The sequence below is a fragment of the Chelon labrosus genome (genome assembly GCF_963514085.1).
Source record: "Chelon labrosus genome assembly, chromosome: 1".
NCBI lineage: Eukaryota > Metazoa > Chordata > Actinopteri > Mugiliformes > Mugilidae > Chelon > Chelon labrosus.
The window spans coordinates 17131783-17150887 of NC_140337.1; the positions used below are offsets into that span (position 1 = coordinate 17131783).

Here is a 19105-nt window from a genome sequence, read left to right on the forward strand (position 1 = left end):
GGTTCTCAAACCTTTTTGGCCACGCACCCCCTCCCCTTCTATGTCCCAACCAGGTTGACACACCCCCAGTCTCCCACACCTTAAAAAAAAAAAAAAGAAAGAAAAAAAAAAAAAACGCAACAAGCTTTTTTTATAGCCATATTAAGGCGGCATGTTTAATCATGCTCAAATGACCAGAACACATATATAACAAAATAATCACAGCAATAGCAATTTGCTCTCGCATTTGAATTAAACTGAAAACACTGGAACATTTTCAATATTTAAAGAAAAAGAAATTTGTAATTCAGATATTCTAAAGATTGCTTAAGAAAACGTATTAAAGGTTTCAGCAAAATGGAATGAAAAGAAACAGGGCCCTTGATCGTGTATGTTGACATGTTGGAAGTGCTGCATTAATGTTACTCATGTTTAAGTAGCCTTTTACCAGCAGAGCTGCTTGTTAACGGCCAGACAGACAAAAAACTATGACATGTGATTGGACTTGACTTCATCTGAGGTTAACAGCAAATGTCCCTGACTCCAGGAGCCCTGTAACTTTTTCAGAGCAGAAAGAAAAATCACATGACTCTAAAGCTCATCACTATGTGGTCAGTTCTCTGAAAAGTGGGTGGAGCTCTGGAAGGACAGAGCAGATTTACTGAATGCACATCCTTCAGAGTCTCAGAATAATGTTTCATGTTTCAAACCTCAGCTTTCAAGTTTTCACAACTTTAAAAATAAAAAAAAAAATGAATGAGAAGCCGTCTTCAGATTTACTTTTCTCACAAAAATGAACCAGCAGAGGAAGAATCAGTCTTAAGGAGTTACAGTCAGTCTTTTGAGGTGACCCGAGACACCTTAATCTTAAATCTTAAATCTTAAATCTTAAATGTTTATCCTCCTGCTCAGCAGTGAAGCAGCTGATGATTTCTCCAGGATCCACATTCAGATGGAAGCAGGAAGAGATCCGGACGGAGCTGAAGATGTGAGGAAGTAATGAAACCATCTGGACACGCTGGAAATCCACAAACACTGATATGAAAGAAGAAGAAAGTGTTCAGCTGATCAGGACAAATATTTGGAGCTCAGCTTTCCTGATCTATAGTCTCTAAGACCGATGATCAACACTGATCCTTAAAGAGTCTTCAGACCAGGACTAGGAGCTGACAAAGCATCCCCCTCTCTTCATCCATCGTCCAGCAGATCATTCACTGATCAATAATCAAAGAACAACAACCTGATCAAACTGACTCATCAGCCATCAGACGAGACGTTACACTGTGGACCTGGACTCTGCCTGTGGAGGAGACACAAATCAAATCAAATCAAATCAAATCAAATTTATTTATATGGCACTTTTCATACCTTTTAAAAGCAATACAAAGTGCCTCACAGAGGCTAAAAACAGCAATGACAAAAATCCAACCCTCCCACCCCCATAAAAACACAGAGACACACACACCCACCCACCCCCTAACAAGACAGTTAGAGACAAAGAAAGAAAGAAACAAACCTTTGACTTTGAGCACCACTGTTTTCCATCTCACGATGTCTCTGTCCTTGTTGTAGACTCTACAGATGTATTCTGTACTGTCTTTCTCTGTGGGGTATTTCAAGGTCAGACTGAGGTCTCCAGTTTTCAGCAGGTCTTCATTCATCTTTGTTCTGTTTCTGTAAGTCTGGTGCTGGTCTTCAAGCTGGTCAGAGCCGTTCTGATACACATGGACCTTCCTGTGGTGTTTGTCCTTCCACTCCACTTTAGCATCTTCAGGCAGCTCTGTGGTTCTGAAGGGCAGCTGGACAGACTCCTCCCCCTCCTCCACCTCTACCTCACAGACTGAGAGGACAACAAATCACATCATCAGTTGTAGAAACAGCAGCATCAGGTTTTCATCACTTTATTGAATGATTATAGAGAAAGCTGAAGGACAGAAGCAGATGAGAGCAGAAGGGAACATGACAGAGCTCTAGAAAGGTGTTGATTAGAGTCTTGATGGTTGGTTATTTGTCCATGTGCTGCTTCATAGTAATGTCTCCTGTCAGAGTGGAGCTGCTGTCTGCTGCTTCTCTCTGTCACATTTCTATCTGTAGATCTAACATGTGACCGTGAAGAGAAGAAGAGTTCAGATCCTAACATGTCTTCAGTCTCTTTGTCTCTCTGTGGTGTCAATGAATCTCAGCTCCACGCAGCATTTCAAACACAGAGCCCTTCATCTCATCAAAATCTCAGCTCAACTCTACATTAGTGTTGGATCAATAACGTCAAACTCTGATCACGTTTGCTGCTGAAGGATCACTGTCAGTGTTTCTCATCTTCTCTCTTTCTATTGATGCCATTGATTAGAAAGTCTGGCTCCAACACTGACTGGACATCAATCAAACACTGCAGCTACTTCACCAGACTCCATTCACAATCCACTGGATTCAAATGGAGGACCTTCTCACATCAGAGAAGGAGCTTTCCAGCCTCGGTTCTTCAGAGAGCATTTAGGATGAGACTGGAATCAAAGTCTGATCCAGTTCACTGAGAACATGAATCCAAACCAATGACCTCACATCTACTTGGACTGATCTGACAACAGTATGAGATGGAAAAGCTCTTTCAGGACAATTTAAGTTCCTGATAAAGTTCAACAACTGTTAATTAAACTCTTAGAGAAACAGCGTGTGTGATAAGATGAAACTTCTTCATGGATTCAGTCAGAAGTTCATTTTCTTCATGTTTCCTTAACCACTAACTTTCCTCTCACAGCTCAAACACAAACACAAATCACTTTCTACATTAAACTCTCCTATGATCAGTCACACCAATGGTGAGGTTTCTCTGAGTCATCACCAGGAAGTGATCAAGACTTCAACATTTTACTGATGTCTGACAAGTATCTACAGTACTGATCTCTGACCTCTGACCTCTGACCTGTATCTACAGTACTGACCTTTGACACTGAGCTTCACTCATTTCATCAGGGTTCTTCCCTCCTAGTTGTGGAAGGAGCTAAATTTGGGAAACATCAATGAGGTAACTCACTGTACTGTAGTCATAGCAACCATTCAGATGGAGTGGCTACTCTGTTGCACAACTTTAAAGAGGAGGTGTTCAAGGTGACTGAGTCAAATGATGAAAGATACAGTATATCATTATTGCTATAAAGCAGGAAAATTATTGTTTAGTTTTAGGCAAAATGTATGCTGAGAAACATGACCTCTGACCTCTGCATGTAGCTACATCACTGACCTCTGACCTGTATCTACAGTACTGACCTCTGACTTTAAGCTGCACTTGGTTCTTCATCAGGATGTTTCCCTCGTTGTTGTACACGGTACAGGTGTAGATCTTATTGTCTTTCTCTGTGGGGTTTTTCAGGGTCAGACTGAGGTCTCCAGTTTTCAGCAGGTCTTCATTCATCTTCGTTCTGTTTCTGTAAATCTGGTGCTGGTCTTCAAGCTGGTCAGAGCCATTCTGAAACACATGGACCTTCCTGTATCTCTGCATCCACTCCACTTTAGCGTCTTCAGGCAGCTGAGCTGTGGTTTTGTAGTCCAGCTGGACAGACTTGACCCCTGAATCCACCTCCACCTCCACCTTGGGGACTGAGAGGACAACAAATCACATCATCAGCTGTAAAGACAGCAGCAGCTCTGAGCACATTGAAGAGAAATATTTGGATTGAAACATGTTTGACTGGTTCCAGTCTGAAATATGTCCCATTCTCCATTGAACAGAGACAGTGCTGTCTTTGGTGTCTGTCTATTTCTACAATCAGATCATGTACTACTTTTTAACGTTTGATGACTCCTACATGCGTTCTTCATGTGTTCTTAGCATCAAAACATCTCCAAGTGAGAGGCTTAAAACAGACTGAATATCAGAGTAAAAAGAAAAGAAAGGAATGATTGAAGATTCACACTGAACTCCAGGCTGATAGTGAACACAGTCTGAGACACATGTCCAACAACTGGAGTTGGTTCATTTGTTCAACATGGACAGAGACTGGAAAGTGTTCACTGTGGACCCACATCAGTTTCCTCAGTAAACGTTCAGTGATGTTCAGTTCAAGTCTTTGCTCCAACTTCCAGCCATGAGCATGAATGAATGAATAAGTGAATGACTGAATTATTTGTGTCAAGAAGAGCAGATGTATTGCAGCTTGGTTTGCTGTCAGGATATGTCTGCCCTCGGTGGAGAAGAATCTTAAAGTTTAAAGAAAAAGAAATTTATAATTCACATATTCTAAAGATTGCTTAAGAAAACGTATTAAAGGTCTTTTCAGCAAAATGGAATGAAAAGATCTTGAGAAACAGGGTCCTTGGTCGTGTATGTTCACATGTTGGAAGTGCTGCATTAATATTACTCATGTTTAAGTAGCCTTTTACCACCACAGAAAACTATGATGTGTGATTGGACTGGACTTCATCTGAGGTCAACAGCAAATGTCTCTGATTCCAAGAGCCCAGTAATTTTTCAGTTACAAACCAGAGCAGAATGAAAAATCACATGACTCTAAAGCTCATGACTATGTGGTCAGTTCTCTGAAAAGTGGGTGGAGCTCTGGAAGGACAGAGCAGATAAACTGAATGCACATCCTTCAGAGTCTCAGAATAATGTTTCATGTTTAAAAACTCAGCTTTCCATGTTTTACAACTTTTTTAAAAAACAAATGAGCAGCAGTCTTCAGATTTACAAGGTTTCAGAAAATGTGTTGGAGAAACTCTGTGAAGAGAAGAAAGAAAACTTGAATATGAAATAACATTAAGAGGTGGAGGAAATCCACACCATTTTTTTAAACAAGTTAAAATATTGTATACTGTATTCATTCATCTTCTGTAACCGTTTCCTCCTGTGAAGGGTCACTGGTGGCCTGGAGCCTATCCCAGCTGTCATTGGGGGAGAGCCAGCTGTCAGTGTTGGAGCCAGACAGACAGCCAGACTGACTGGACATCAATCAAACACTGCAGCTACTGCACCAGACTCCATTCACAATCCACTGGATTCAAACAGAGGAGCTTTTCACATCAGAGAAGGAGCTTTCCAGCCTTGGTTCTTCAGAGAGCATTTAGGATGAGACTGGAATCAAAGTCTGTGAATCCAGTTCACTGAGAACATGAATCCAAACCAATGATCTCACATCTGCTGGAGCTGATCTGAGAACAGTGTCAGATGGAAAAGCTCTTTCAGGGACATTTGAGTTCCTGATAAAGTTCAACAACTGTTAATTAAACTCTTAGAGAAACAGCGTGTGTGATAAGATGAAACTTCTTCATGGATTCTGTCAGAAGTTAGTTTTCTTCATGCTTCCTTTACCACTAACTTTCCTCTCACAGCTCAAACAGGGTCTGCTTCAACACAAACACAAACCACTTTCTACATTAAACTCTCCTATGTCCTATGGTTTCTCTGAGTCATCACCAGAAAGTGATCAAGACTTCAACATGTTACTGACCTCTGACCTGTATCTACAGTACTGACCTCTGTCCTCTGACCTGTATCTACAGTACTGACCTTTGACACTGAGCTTCACTCATTTCATCAGGGTTCTTCCCTCCTAGTTGTGGAAGGAGCTAAATCTGGGAAACATCAATGAGGTAACTCACTGTACTGTAGTCATAGCAACCATTCGGATGGAGTGGCTACTCTGTTGCACAACTTTAAAGAGGAGGTGTTCAAGGTGACTGAGTCAAATGATGAAAGACACAGTATATCATTATTGCTATAAAGCAGGAAAATTATTGTTTAGTTTTAGGCAAAATGTATGCTGAGAAACATGACCTCTGACCTCTGCATGTAGCTACATCACTGACCTCTGACCTGTATCTACAGTACTGACCTCTGACTTTAAGCTGCACTTGGTTCTTCATCAGGATGTTTCCCTCCTTGCTGTAGACGGTGCAGGTGTAGATCTTATTGTCTTTCTCTGTGGGGTTTTTCAGGGTCAGACTGAGGTCTCCAGTTTTCAGCAGGTCTTCATTCATCTTCGTTCTGTTTCTGTAAATCTGGTGCTGGTCTTCAGGCTGGTCAGAGCCGTTCTGATACACATGGACCTTCCTGTATCTGTCCATCCACTCCACTTTAGCATCTTCAGGCAGCTGAGCTGTGGTTTTGCAGTCCAGCTGGACAGACTCCACTCCTGAATCCACCTCCACCTTGAGGACTGAGAGGACAACAAATCACATCATCAGCTGTAAAGACAGCAGCAGCTCTGAGCACATTGAAGAGAAATATTTGGATTGAAACATATTTGACTGGTTCCATTCTGAAATATGTCCCATTCTCCATTGAACAGAGACAGTGCTGTCTTTGGTGTCTGTCCATTTCTACAATCAGATCATGTAGTACTTCTTAACGTTTGATGACTCCTACATGCGTTCTTCATGTGTTCTTAGCAGATGTTTGATGCTACACCTGGATAAGTCACGTAGCATCAAAACATCTCCAAGTTAGAGACTTAAAACAGATCAGAGTAAAAAGGAAAGAAAGGAATGATTGAAGATTCAAACTGAGCTTCAGGCTGATAGTGAACACAGTCTGAGACACATGTCCAACAACTGGAGTTGGTTCATTTGTTCAACATGGACAGAGACTGGAAAATGTTCACTGTGGACCCACATCAGTTTCTTCAGTAAACGTTCAGTGATTTCCAGTTCAAGTCTTTGCTCCAACTTCCAGCCATGAGCACAAATGAATAAACGAACGAATGAATGAATGAATGAATGAATAAGTGAATAAGTGAATGAGTGAATGAGTGAATTATGTGTGTCAAGAAGAGCAGATGTATGGCCGCTTGGTTTGCTGTCAGGATATGTCAGTTCTAGCTGGAGAAGAATCTTAAAGTTTAAAGAAAAAGAAATTTATAATTCACATATTCTAAAGATTGCTTAAGAAAACGTATTAAAGATCTTTTCAGCAAAATGGAATGGTAAGATCTTGAGAAACAGGGTCATTGGTCGTGTATGTTCACATGTTGAAAGTGCTGCATTAATGTTACTCATGTTTAAGTAGCCTTTTACCACCACAGAAAACTATGATGTTGGACTGGACTTCATCTGAGGTCAACAGCAAATGTCTCTGATTCCAAGAGCCCAGTAATTTTTCAGTTACAAACCAGAGCAGAATGAAAAATCACATGACTCTAAAGCTCATGACTATGTGGTCAGTTCTCTGAAAAGTGGGTGGAGCTCTGGAAGGACAGAGCAGAAAAACTGAATGCACATCCTTCAGAGTCTCAGAATAATGTTTCATGTTTAAAAACTCAGCTTTCCATGTTTTACAACTTTTTTAAAAAACAAATGAGCAGCAGTCTTCAGATTTACAAGGTTTCAGAAAATGTGTTGGAGAAACTCTGTGAAGAGAAGAAAGAAAACTTGAATGTGAAATAACATTAAGAGGTGGAGGAAATCCACACCATTTTTTTAAACAAGTTAAAATATTGTATACTGTATTCATTCATCTTCTGTAACCGTTTCCTCCTGTGAAGGGTCACTGGTGGCCTGGAGCCTATCCCAGCTGTCATTGGGGGAGAGCCAGCTGTCAGTGTTGGAGCCAGACAGACAGCCAGACTGACTGGACATCAATCAAACACTGCAGCTACTGCACCAGACTCCATTCACAATCCACTGGATTCAAACAGAGGAGCTTCTCACATCAGAGAAGGAGCTTTCCAGCCTTGGTTCTTCAGAGAGCATTTAGGATGAGACTGGAATCAAAGTCTGTGAATCCAGTTCACTGAGAACATGAATCCAAACCAATGATCTCACATCTGCTGGAGCTGATCTGAGAACAGTGTCAGATGGAAAAGCTCTTTCAGGGACATTTGAGTTCCTGATAAAGTTCAACAACTGTCAGTTAAACTCCCAGAGAAACAGCGTGTGTGATAAGATGAAACTTCTTCATGGATTCAGTCAGAAGTTCATTTTCATGCTTCCTTAACCACTAACTTTCCTCTCACAGTTCAAACAGGATCTGCTTCAACACAAACACAAACCACTTTCTACATTAAACTCTCCTATGTTCAGTCACACCAATGGTGAGGTTTCTCCGAGTCATCATCAGGAAGTGATCAAGACTTCAGCATGTTACTGACCTCTGACCTGTATCTACAGTACTGACCTTTGCTGTTCAGCTGGACAGTCTCCACCTCTGAATCCACCTCCACCTGGGGGACTGAGAGGACAACAAATCACATCATCAGATGTAGAGACAGCAGCAGCTCTGAGCACAGTGAAGAGAAATATTTGGAGTAAAACATGTTTGATTGGTTCCAGTCTGAAATATGTTCCATTCTCCACTGAACAGAGACAGTGTTGTCTTTGGTTTTTGTCCAATCATGTAAGTTCAGTAACGTGTTTACATCATTAATGTTCAGGAAGATACTCCCTCCCACCCCCCCTACTTTACCACAGCTGGATTAGCAGCGGACTGATGGACTTATTAGAACATGGGCATTATTTCTAAGGTCAGTCAGCTGATCAGTCTGTTGGAGAGTCATCACTTCATGGAACAGAATAGAATAGAACAGAATAGAATAGAATAGAATAACCTCTGACCTGTATCTGCAGTACTGACCTTTGACTTTGAGCTTCACTTGTTTGTTCATCAGGATGTCTCCCTCCTTGTTGTAGACTCTACAGATGTATTTTCCACTGTCTCTCTCTGTGGGGTATTTCAGGGTCAGACTGAGGTCTCCAGTTTTCATCTTTGTTCTGTTTCTGTAAATCTTGTTTTGCTCTTCAGGCTGGTCAGAGCCGTTCTGATACACATGGGCTGTGCAGTCTTTTGTGTCCATCCACTCCACTTTAGCGTCTTCAGGCAGGTCAGCTATGGTTTTGCAGATCAGCAGGACAGACTCCACCCCCTCCTCCACCTCCACCTTGTAGACTGACAGGACAACAAATCACATCATCAGCTGTAGAGACAGCAGCAGCTCTGATGGTAACAGGACATCTCTGTCCATCCAAGTCTTTGTGTCTCATGTTGGTGGAGGACTCAGTGTTCAGTTTGTTTGAAGACGTGGATCAACCAAGTGACCTGAGCTCACCTGATGTCTGTCACACCTCTGACACAAACCAGTGGAAACTAGTTTGTGACTGAACACCAGTTTTCTTCTTCAGGACATTTGGAACAGTTACCAAAGAAGACGTTAGGCACTAATGAGGAACCAGTCAGATGAATGGATGAGGAAGTCCTAACACTCTGCTCTGGTCTCACTCCACCACATGACTGAGCACCACTCAAGGAGTTGTCACCACATGTTTCCATGGTAGCAGTTTACAATCATAAAGAAGTATTCACACACACATTTACACATTGTTTAGTTCAGTCATGTTGCAGAGCTGCTCCACTGATCAGTGATTCAGTCTGAATGAGTTTCTGACTTCTGTAGCTGCTGGAACAAATCTCCTCCACAGGAGGGATGTTACTAACAGCATTATAGGTAGTGTAGTAGTAGAGACTCACCTGACATGAAGTAGTGTCGAAAATGAAACGAAAGACCCCCAGTGACACCAAGAACAACAGCAAAAAACAGGAGAACCAGGAGAACTATGGGCCAGATTGGAGATCGTTCTGTGGAGAAACATAAAGAACAACATGACCTCTGACCTGTATCTACAGTACTGACATCTGACCTCTGACCTGTATCTACAGTACTGACCTCTGACCTGTATCTACAGTACTGACCTCTAACCTGTATACCTCTCATATTCATTATGTAATCATTTAGTTTCTCGAGATGTTGTTACCTTGGTCTCCAGTACCACAATATGTCCTTTAATTCAAACATAAAACAAGTGAGCAGGACTGGTTTCTCTGACCTATGTGATATTGTCTGAATTAGGAACATCCTGACACATTCTGGTAGTTACATTATTGATTAGAGAAAGTATTTTCTGTTAATAGTTATGGGAATCATGCATGTGCTCAGTAATGTCATTGCTGTTGTAGTTCTGCAGTGAGACTATGAAACTGAAAAGTCTCAATAATAAAAACATTGACAAGACAGAAAAGTAGCTTCAACTTCAGTGTGTGGACAGAATGAGAGAGAGACTGAAGGAGTCTGACTCAGACAAAAAGGCTTAGAGATGGCAATCCTACAAATGTCAGCAGTGTGTGATTATACAGTATACTGCTGTTCATTCATCTTCTGTAACCGATTGTCCTGTGAGGGGTCATGGGGGGGGGGGGGGCTGGAGCCTATCCTAGCTGTCAGTATACTGCTGTTTACAGTGTTATTATTTATTGCTGACCTTTGACCTGCAGCTGTACGGCTGCCAGTATCCGTTCGTTCCCAAGCACTCTGATGGAGCAGATGTAGGTTGCGTTATCATCGAGGTTGGGTTTCGTCAGATTCAGGCTGAAGTCTCCAGTTGTCAGAGCGTCAGTCTTCATGGATGTTCGTTTGCTGTAATGCCGGTTTTGGTCTTTCAGTTGATCACCTGTCGTCTGACGCTGGTGGACGGTTGAAGGACTGAGGTCGTAGCGGTTCCACTCCACCGTGGGGTTGACAGGAACGGAAGAGACTTGACAGGGCAACCAGACTGATTCCGACCCCTCCAACACCTCCACGGCCAGGGTATGCTGGAAAACTGTGAGAACACAAGAGACAGAAACGTCAGTCAGCTGGAATAATAATGCTGCTGTGTGTGTGTCCTTGAGACTTCCTCTTGTAGACAAGAATGAAGTCCTGCTTGTTGGATGAGATCAGAAATATGTCTGTGACTCCAACAATGGAAAGACCAGGAACTGTGTGGCCTTCAGTCTTTGTTTTCCTGTGAAACCACATGTTGAGGTTTGTTTCTGACCTTCGACCTTTAGATGTACGTCTGTCACTCTCAGTTCTTGTGTGCCATCACTGATGGAGCAGGTGTAGTTGCCACTGTCAGAGAGGTGAGGTTTTCTCAGAGTGAGGCTGAAGTCCCCAGTGTCTAGAGCATCAGGCGTCATTGATGTCCGTCCACTGTAAACCTCGTTCTGACCTTCATCTTCATCTGTTTTTCGTCGTTTGTGGACAGATTTGGGATTGAGATCGTTCCGTGTCCAAATCACTGTGGGGTTGTCCGTAGGTAAAAAACCTGAGTAGTGGCAGGGTAGCAGGACAGACTTCACTCCCTCACTCACTTCCACCACACCTGCCAGGACATGCTGGGAAACTGAGAGGACACACAAAGAGAAACACAAATGAGCTGCATGTGGGTGTGACTTCACACGTGGCTGACTGTAGGTCACATTATCTGCAGGGACCAGAGAAACCAGTTTAACTGGTTTCAGTCAATGAAAAAAAAAATACAGATCATTGAATGTGTTTCTACAATTTTCACAGATTTGGCTGAGTAACGTCCTCTCTTGCATGAGTAATGACGTTTGTAAGATTGTGTTGATCAAATCTGTCCTCTACCAGTGTTGTCAGAACTCGCGAGACAAATAAGCAACCAGGCCTGTGAAAACAAGCCCAAAACAAGTGATTTTTTCTATGGAGCCCCTTTAGGTTATGGGGAGCGAAAAATCAACCGTGTGCATGGTTTTACAATCCGTGGGGACGGATTTTAAATTGTGGGCACTTATTGTCAATTTACATCCATGTGGACAGATTGGTAAACTGTGTGCAGTTTTGCAAAACTGTACCCACGGAACACAGTTTATTTATTTTTCTCCCCCTGAGCTTCAGGAACTTTCTCTTTCTCCCATTCTTTGTTATATTTCTTCCCATATTTGTCTCGGGCATTTGTTCCTCAAAAACTCTCCTATAGTCCACCATCATTCGCGTGTATTTTCATTTAAACCTCACTCACTGGCTCTGCCTCCGATTGGCTAGTACTCATTGTCATCTGGGTCCGAGCCAATTAGAAGCATGATGTGGGTGGGGAAAAACTCTGCTATGTCCTGTGTATATAGGAAAAGGGGAGGGACAAAGGGAACAGGCAAGACAAACTCCTACGTTTAAAAAAACATATAGAAAATATCTGCTTGACAACTTATTATGGAGTTGGGAACAAGCCCAAATTAAACAATTACACTTTAGAAACAAGCCCCCCCCCCCAAAAAAACGCGACCCACGAATACCAATGTTTGTAAGCGACCTTACAGAAAAACAAGCCCAAAGTCGCTTATAATAAGCGGACTTGGCAACACTGTCCTCTACTCCAGTCCTGTAACAGTTTAGAGTTCAGTGAACCAGAATGTGATTTTTAGCTCTAACTGATGAATGAATCTCTCAGGACTGATCTCTGCACTACACTCCATCAGCAAAAGGCCTCCTCTGGTCCTGATACTAACACAGAGACACATCTCTTCTTTAACAGCACAAATCACAAAAAAAAAACAACAACAGGAAACTGTCTCAATGTCCAAACTAGAACTCCAGCCGTATTATTCATGTCAAGTATTCAGAGATGGCTTCTTGCTTTCACAGATTTAGAAGTCTGAACACTAGGAAGCTAACATACAGCAAACACAGAGAGAAAATCTAGCAAGATGTCACTGAGAAACATCCTCCATGTTCATGGTCTGCTTGTCCATAAGGTCCAGGGGGGCTGGGTATAAATGAAAAGCTTCTTTCTTATTCACATTCATAATGTATTGTATTGTTGTCGATCTGTCCTAATATACCCTACTATATGAAACATGTCTATGTGGTAACATGTACATGTTTATTATATCAGAAGGTAAAACACACTGTCTGTGCTGCTATTATATTAAAAGACTGACGTGTTTTATCCATGCTGACGTTAACAAGTATCACGTGTTGGAAGGAGGATGAACCTCACAGATATGTCGGCCAAATAAACTCATGGTTTAATCTCCAGGATGTTTCTGAAAGGTTCTTGTCAAGCTGCATTTTAAGTTGTTTCCTCTTTATTGAAGGAATCTGGATTTAAGGAAAAGAAAGAAAACCAAAGCAGACGTGCTACACTGAACACAAGCAACCAGATGATGGACAGATGCTGACGTCCAGGATTTGATGATCTTCATGAATAAACTGAATATTTCACCCAGATCCCTGACAGTTCAACCTGAAGGTCTCAACACTGATCTGAGAGGCACATTCAATGGATAATAAAACATCTTGACAGGACGTCCTGCTGCAGGACAGAAAAGGCCATGGTCAGGGATGAGATGAGAAGGAACAACTCTGAGCTGCTAAAGTGGTTGAAAGGTAAACCCTGGAGGAGCAGGATATGATACTGTGATCAGATTATCAGATGAGGATAAACCAGGATGTGACACAGTGAATCCATGTTAATAACAATAAGAACGATAAGAACAAGAAAGCAGATGAAAACTAGAACCACCAGCACAGGAGTGACTCATTTTAGTGCGAGAGTATATTGGGTGATAGAAAATACATTTAATAAAATCTATTTTATTGTAGGCCTGCATCATCACATCTGATATATATAATAATCAGATGATATTACTAAAAGCAGCATGTTGTCAGTCTTTAGAACATGGGTGCCCACACGCTCTCAAACCGCTCTTTTTTGTTGCTTGTTCTCAGTAATGTCGCATCTCGATGAGGAAACTAGTCAGCATCTCCCCTGAAGAGGGCTTGTTGCCCCTGAAGAACTTAAGTCCTGACCTGCAGCCAGATCATCTAGCAGTTGTTTCCTCTGAGCTCACATTAAACAGAATTCCTTCTCTACGCTGCCTCTCACATTAAATATGTTTGATTCTTTGTTTGTTGATGTGATTTTAAACTAATAATGTGATGAACTATTAACAAAGTTTAAACAGGTCATCACTGAGAGACAGACGTGAGAGAAATGATGTCGGACTGAAGTGATAATCAGATCCAGAAGGAAGATATCTTACCCTGAACGAGGATCACAAACACCACCAACATCTTCATCTTCCTATCAGAAGTCAGAGGATTCAGTTGATGTGTTTGAACTCTTCTTCAGATCATGAGACATTTCTGACTTTCCTCCTCTCGTCTTCAGCTCAGACTGTTTCCACTAAAAGTGAAAGTGTTGAACAGGAAGAACGAGTTTTTCCGCTGCAGCAGCCACTAGTGTAACTGTCTGATTTCCATCAGCTAAAGTCTAGAGGGTGTGGAGTCGGTTTTTGACGTATGTCTAGAAACGTCAGCTGATGTTTATCTTTAAATATCAGGTGACAGGTGAGATATGTTGCTGTTCTCATGGAGATCATTTTTAGTGAGCAGAGCGTCTATTTACTTTCGTTTTGTTCTCATCACATTTCTTTATGATTCGACTACCACCCATCCCCCATCACTCCACGTGTTCACCTGTTCACCTGTTCCGCGTTCATGTGCATCTCTCTGTGACAGAGATTAAGCTGAAACTTGTCTGAGTTTCTGTCTGAACCAGGAAGTTTGAACAGAGAGAAGAGTTATTGCTCTGGAGCCACATCCTCTAACTAAAACTCTGATACATGCATAGCAACAGACTCTTTGGATTCTATGTCTGTTTGATTTATAAAATACAGATGGATCTGTGACTTTGTCAGAGGGAACAGAACTCAACACTCTAAATGTGACTCACATCTGCAGTGTGAACAGAGTGTGTCCAATGAGTTCTTCTACAGGAGACAGTGAATTTAGTTTAAGAAGATGCCTCGAAACTATTTGCTTGATGCTTTCCTGTTGCAGTCACACAGTACTCAGTCTGTTTCATGCATTGTTTCAGGTTACTGTGTTTTAAAAGCAAATACAAAGCCCAGCTCATATGAACTGAATCACTCCCAACTTCACTGGAACTGAAACAAAATCGCCTGGATGGCTGTCAGCTCAGACTCGCTGATGCGCTGGGCTGATTTTACCATCTATCTGAAGTGTCTGACTCTTTGAACTGCTGGTCCCTCAGTGTTGATAGGAGCGTATCAGGGAATGAATTCATGTAAGTTCAGGACAAAGGACCTTGTGGATCTACCCTGCATGTGTGTGGCTGTATATTCAAAGCCTCTGTCTGTTGTCCTCATGGTGCTTGGTTAGAAGAGAGGATTGCGAGACTCTGTATCTGGGTGGAACATCCCTCACTCAACACTCGTTACCCAATAACCTAATTACAAATGGCTGAACACATATTCCTGAGATAACTTCTCCGCCAGTACATGAGAGAGGACGCTACTCATAACTTTTGTTGTGTTAATTCAAGTACAAACATAATGAGGTTAAACCTTTAAGGTTGAACACATTTAGAATCAAAATAACATTTAAATTATTGGACTATGAATTGCATGCTTGCAGATTGAATGGTTTACTGTATTAGTTTGTATTTGGATTTATACACAAGAAGGATTCATTCCAGGAACTACATCTATAGACAGTTTTAGTTAAATGCTAAATGCTAATCCATTATCCACTCTACTGTCCACTGTTTAAATATGTGTCAGTAAAAAGAGGTCAAAAACTTCATGTACTGTAACTAGTAGAGTACTTAGATGAGACTTCTTTAACTCCATAGCTTAGTGACTGTGATGGAGGCTGCATCAGTATCTCAGTCTATGGTAGCCACAGGGCTGTGCCAGCCTGCTAGTTTTGGTAGGCTAACGCTAACTGCCTGAGATCAGATAGGCCAACACCCCTTCTATGACAGGGACGCACATTTTGAACCGACAAAGAGTTCACTTTGTTGTCTCAGTCTTCAGTCTTTTGAATTACACAAGGAAATATAAAAAAAGATTTAGTTTTGTTTCACCAAATAAAGACTGAGAACTCTCTGTCTATCTCTTTCTCACACACACAGAGATCAAAAGCTCTTCACTGCAGAGAGGTGCATATCGGCCATAACCAAAACGAAACAAGTCAAAATTTCCACCTGGCATCTTGGTGAAAACCACAGAACCACACGAGAACAGAACGAGGTCAAAGTTTTTAGTGTTACACTCTGCAATAAATTTACTGGTTACATTCCTGATTTATATTCATTTATTTAATATATTAATTTTAAAGAAGCAAGTGTACAAGAAAACCCTTTACTACATGCTAATATTTTCCACCCCAAAGACTGACAGACACGTTAGAGCTCCTCTTGAATCTCCTCTAGACATCTTATCACCTCCTCCATTTTTCTGATATCCTCTTCTTTATCTTTGAGTATTTCAACTCAAAGTTATAACTAAAACACAAATTGAAACCCATATTAAAATCCAATGACCCATCCATCCACCCAGTCTTCTCCATTACATAGGGTCATCTGACTTACTGCTATACGGCCACTAGAGGTCACTAAATAATATCTAACATAGGACAGCTGCTGACAAATGTAAAGATGACACAGTACGAATACTTTATATACTCCTGATGTCAACTCACAACACAACTCACGTGTGTGAGCTGCCTCTTAGCTTTAATTTTCTCGAACGTAGCATTTGCTAGGTGCCTTTTACATTAACATAGCAAAACCAGTTAGAGGAAACAACTAGACAGCATTCCTATGCTTCATGGTTATGGCCTTTCTGGGTGGAGTTTGCATGTTGTCCCCATGCCTGCCTCTGTGCCAGTGGCCAATAGGTAATTGGCACAATTCAAATAAAGTGACAGCGTAAAGGTTTGTCCACACTGGAAAAGACGATCAGCGATGTGTCGATCAGAGAATGTTGATGAAACTGATTAAGTGATGTGAAGTGGGCGATACTAGATTGAACTAATGTCGACCAATGGGAACGACTAATCCAGCTCATTGAAATATGACTCAAACACAGAGTTCTTTAGATGTTGAGCTGAAGGAAACTCCTTTCACCACTTTGGTTCCTATCAACAAATCCACTATGATGAAGAACTCACTGCGTACATACGCTATAAACATTTTTATGTTCTGCTTGTTTCACTGGGAAATATACAAGAGGGTTACCTAGGCAACCGGAGTCTGGGGTGTCCACTAGAGCAGCGGTTCTCAAACCTTTTTGGCCGCGCACTCCGTCCCCTTCTATGTCCCAACCAGGTTGACGCACCCCCAGTCTCCCACACCTTAAAAAAAAGAAAGAAAAAAAAAACACAACAAGCTTTTCTATAGCCATATTAAGGTGGCGTGTTTAATTATGCTCAAATGACCAGAACACACATACAACAAAATAATCACAATCACAACAACGCGGTCTCGCATTTGAATTAAACTGAAAACACTGGAACATTTTCAATATAATGCAATAAAGTTACGCACAAGCTTCCACTTTTAAGAGTAAAGAGGATGCATGACAGGCTCAGAGGCAGAAACAGATAAGTTCGGGGAAACGGTATAATATTTTCAGCCGTGTACAAAACAAAAATTGCAGCATCTTTAAATGATCATGGAGCTAACCCCATCTTTATAACACAGCAGTTATAAAATTAGAACGTCAGTAATTTGAATTAAATTGCAATAAAGTTACACATAACCCACAACATAAATAATAAAGAGCACAGGCTCGGGAACAGATTAAAAAAAGAGGTAAAAGAGATAACTTTTTCTCCACCATTACATTTTTCATCTCGCGCACACCCTAAAAGCAGCATCACACTTTTAACTGTCAGCTTTCCTCATGGGATGACAGTAACATTAATGACTTAATGATCCAGACACAGTAAAAGGATGACACTGTTCTTTTCTTCACAGCATTGAGACTTATGATTTGATATGATATGATCAGAATCAGAATCAGAATCAGCTTTAATGGCCAAGTATGTGTGCACATACAGGGACTTTGACTCCGGTAACTTTACTCTCTTGTACATAAACACACAAACTTAAATAACTTAACTATGTTAAAAATATAAAGTGACCAGTAGAAGTAGAAGGTTTTTTTTATATATATATAAATATGAGAGCTACAAATGGGGAGGACTGTGTGCAATTAAATTAGTTTGTAAACAGACGGATGAAATGAATAAATGAATGAAAATCACAGTCACCACATGTAGCAGAGGTAGACAGACATGGCAATGACAGAGTGTCCAGTAAGTGGTGCAAAAAGATATGTCCATTGTCTATTGTGTCTCCTGCCATCACTGAGAGCTGTTGTACAGTCTGATGGCCAGGGGGACGAAAGAGTTCTTCAGTCTGTTGGTGGAGCAGGATTGAGACAGCAGCCTGCCACTGGACACACTCCTCTGCCTGATGAAGGCGTTGTGCAGAGGGTGGTGGGCGTTGTCCAGTATGGACAGCAGTTTGTCCAGGGTCCTTCTCTCTGCCACTGTCACCAGAGAGTCCAGCTCTGTGCCCACCACTGAGCCAGCCCTCCTCACCAGTCTGTCCAGTCGAGCAGCGTCCCTCTTCTTGCTGCTTCCTCCCCAGCAAACCACAGCATAGAATAGGACGCTGGCCACCACAGACTGGTAAAACATCTGCAGCAGTTTTTTGCAGATGTTGAAGGACCCCAGCCTTCTCAGAAAGTACAGACGGCTCTGTCCTTTCCTGTGGAGTGTGTCCATGTTTGTAGTCCAGTCCAGCCTGTCGTCCAGCTGCAGCCCCACATACATGTGGATGGTCTCACACTCTATGACTGACTCAGAGTTCAACAGGGTGACAGCCCAGGGGAAGAAACTGTTCTTGTGGCAGGTGGTTTTGGCGTACAGTGCTCTGTAACACCGGCCTGAGGGGAGGAGTCTAAACAGGTTGTGACCGGGGTGTGAGGGGTCTGTGGAGATTTTACTGGCCTGCTTCCTGACCTTGGACAGGTCCTGGATGGAGGGAAGGTCAGTACCAATGATCCTCTCTGCAGCCCTGACTGTTCTCTGCAGTCTGTCCCTGTCATGCCTGGTGGTGGATCCAAACCAGACTGCGATGGACGTGGTCAGGACAGACTGGACTATTGCAGTGTAGAAGATTATCAGCAGCTCCTGAGGCAGGTTGAACTTCCTGAGCTGATGTAGAAAGTACAGCCTCTGCTGGGCCTTCTTCCTTACAGAGTCTATGTGGGAGGTCCACTTCAGGTCCATGAAATTGTGGACCCTAGGAACCTGAATGACTCTACTGTAGGAACTGTCCTGTTGAGGATTGTGAGAGGAGGGGTTGATGGGGGTCTCTTCCTGAAGTCCACTGTCATCTCCACAGTTTTGAGCGGGTTTAGCTCCAGGTGGTTCTGACTGCACCAGAGGACCAGCTGTTCTACTTCCCTTCTGTATGCAGACTCGTCGCCGTCCCAGATGAGTCCAATGACGGTGGTGTCGTCTGCAAACTTCAGGAGTTTCACAGA

General features: G+C 42.1%; 2 protein-coding genes across 3 annotated transcripts; both read right to left on the minus strand.

Moving 5' to 3' along the window:
* Window positions 1–159: 159 nt before the first annotated feature.
* LOC311485360 (uncharacterized protein) lies at window positions 160–8834 on the minus strand. The gene is made up of 6 exons (XM_084540720.1): window positions 8543–8834; window positions 8087–8140; window positions 5808–6131; window positions 3244–3573; window positions 1496–1819; window positions 160–1279 (listed from the first exon to the last, which is right to left on the minus strand). Exons 1-6 carry the CDS (start codon window positions 8760–8762, stop codon window positions 1224–1226), a joined length of 1308 nt encoding a protein of 435 aa, XP_084396846.1. The 5' UTR covers window positions 8763–8834; the 3' UTR covers window positions 160–1223.
* Window positions 8775–13911, minus strand: LOC311485370 (butyrophilin-like protein 2). 2 transcript variants are annotated; one of them, XM_084540731.1, is made up of 5 exons: window positions 13784–13911; window positions 10777–11124; window positions 10222–10560; window positions 9434–9541; window positions 8775–8822 (listed from the first exon to the last, which is right to left on the minus strand). In XM_084540731.1, exons 1-5 carry the CDS (start codon window positions 13818–13820, stop codon window positions 8791–8793), a joined length of 864 nt encoding a protein of 287 aa, XP_084396857.1. In that variant the 5' UTR covers window positions 13821–13911; the 3' UTR covers window positions 8775–8790. The 2 variants fall into 2 exon arrangements, with proteins under 2 accessions (XP_084396857.1, XP_084396858.1); XM_084540732.1 differs by lacking the exon at window positions 8775–8822 and having other exon boundaries at window positions 9268–9541.
* Window positions 13912–19105: the final 5194 nt, after the last annotated feature.

Bases quoted from the DNA above. Each gene is read 5' to 3' on its own strand.
- LOC311485360 (XM_084540720.1), bottom strand. From the start codon at position 8,762: ATGGACACAAAAGACTGCACAGCCCATGTGTATCAGAACGGCTCTGAC. The intron at 8,141-8,542 runs GTCAGTACTGCA...TTGTCCTCTCAG, and splicing joins AGTGAAGCTCAAAGTCAAAG to TCCCCCAGGTGGAGGTGGAT. The intron at 3,574-5,807 runs GTCAGTACTGTA...TTGTCCTCTCAG, and splicing joins AGTGCAGCTTAAAGTCAGAG to TCCCCAAGGTGGAGGTGGAG.
- LOC311485370 (XM_084540731.1), bottom strand. From the start codon at position 13,820: ATGAAGATGTTGGTGGTGTTTGTGATCCTCGTTCAGG. The intron at 11,125-13,783 runs GTAAGATATCTT...GTGTCCTCTCAG, and splicing joins GTTTGTGATCCTCGTTCAGG to TTTCCCAGCATGTCCTGGCA. The intron at 8,823-9,433 runs GTGAGTCTCTAC...GAGGGGGTGGAG, and splicing joins TCGACACTACTTCATGTCAG to TCTGTCCTGCTGATCTGCAA.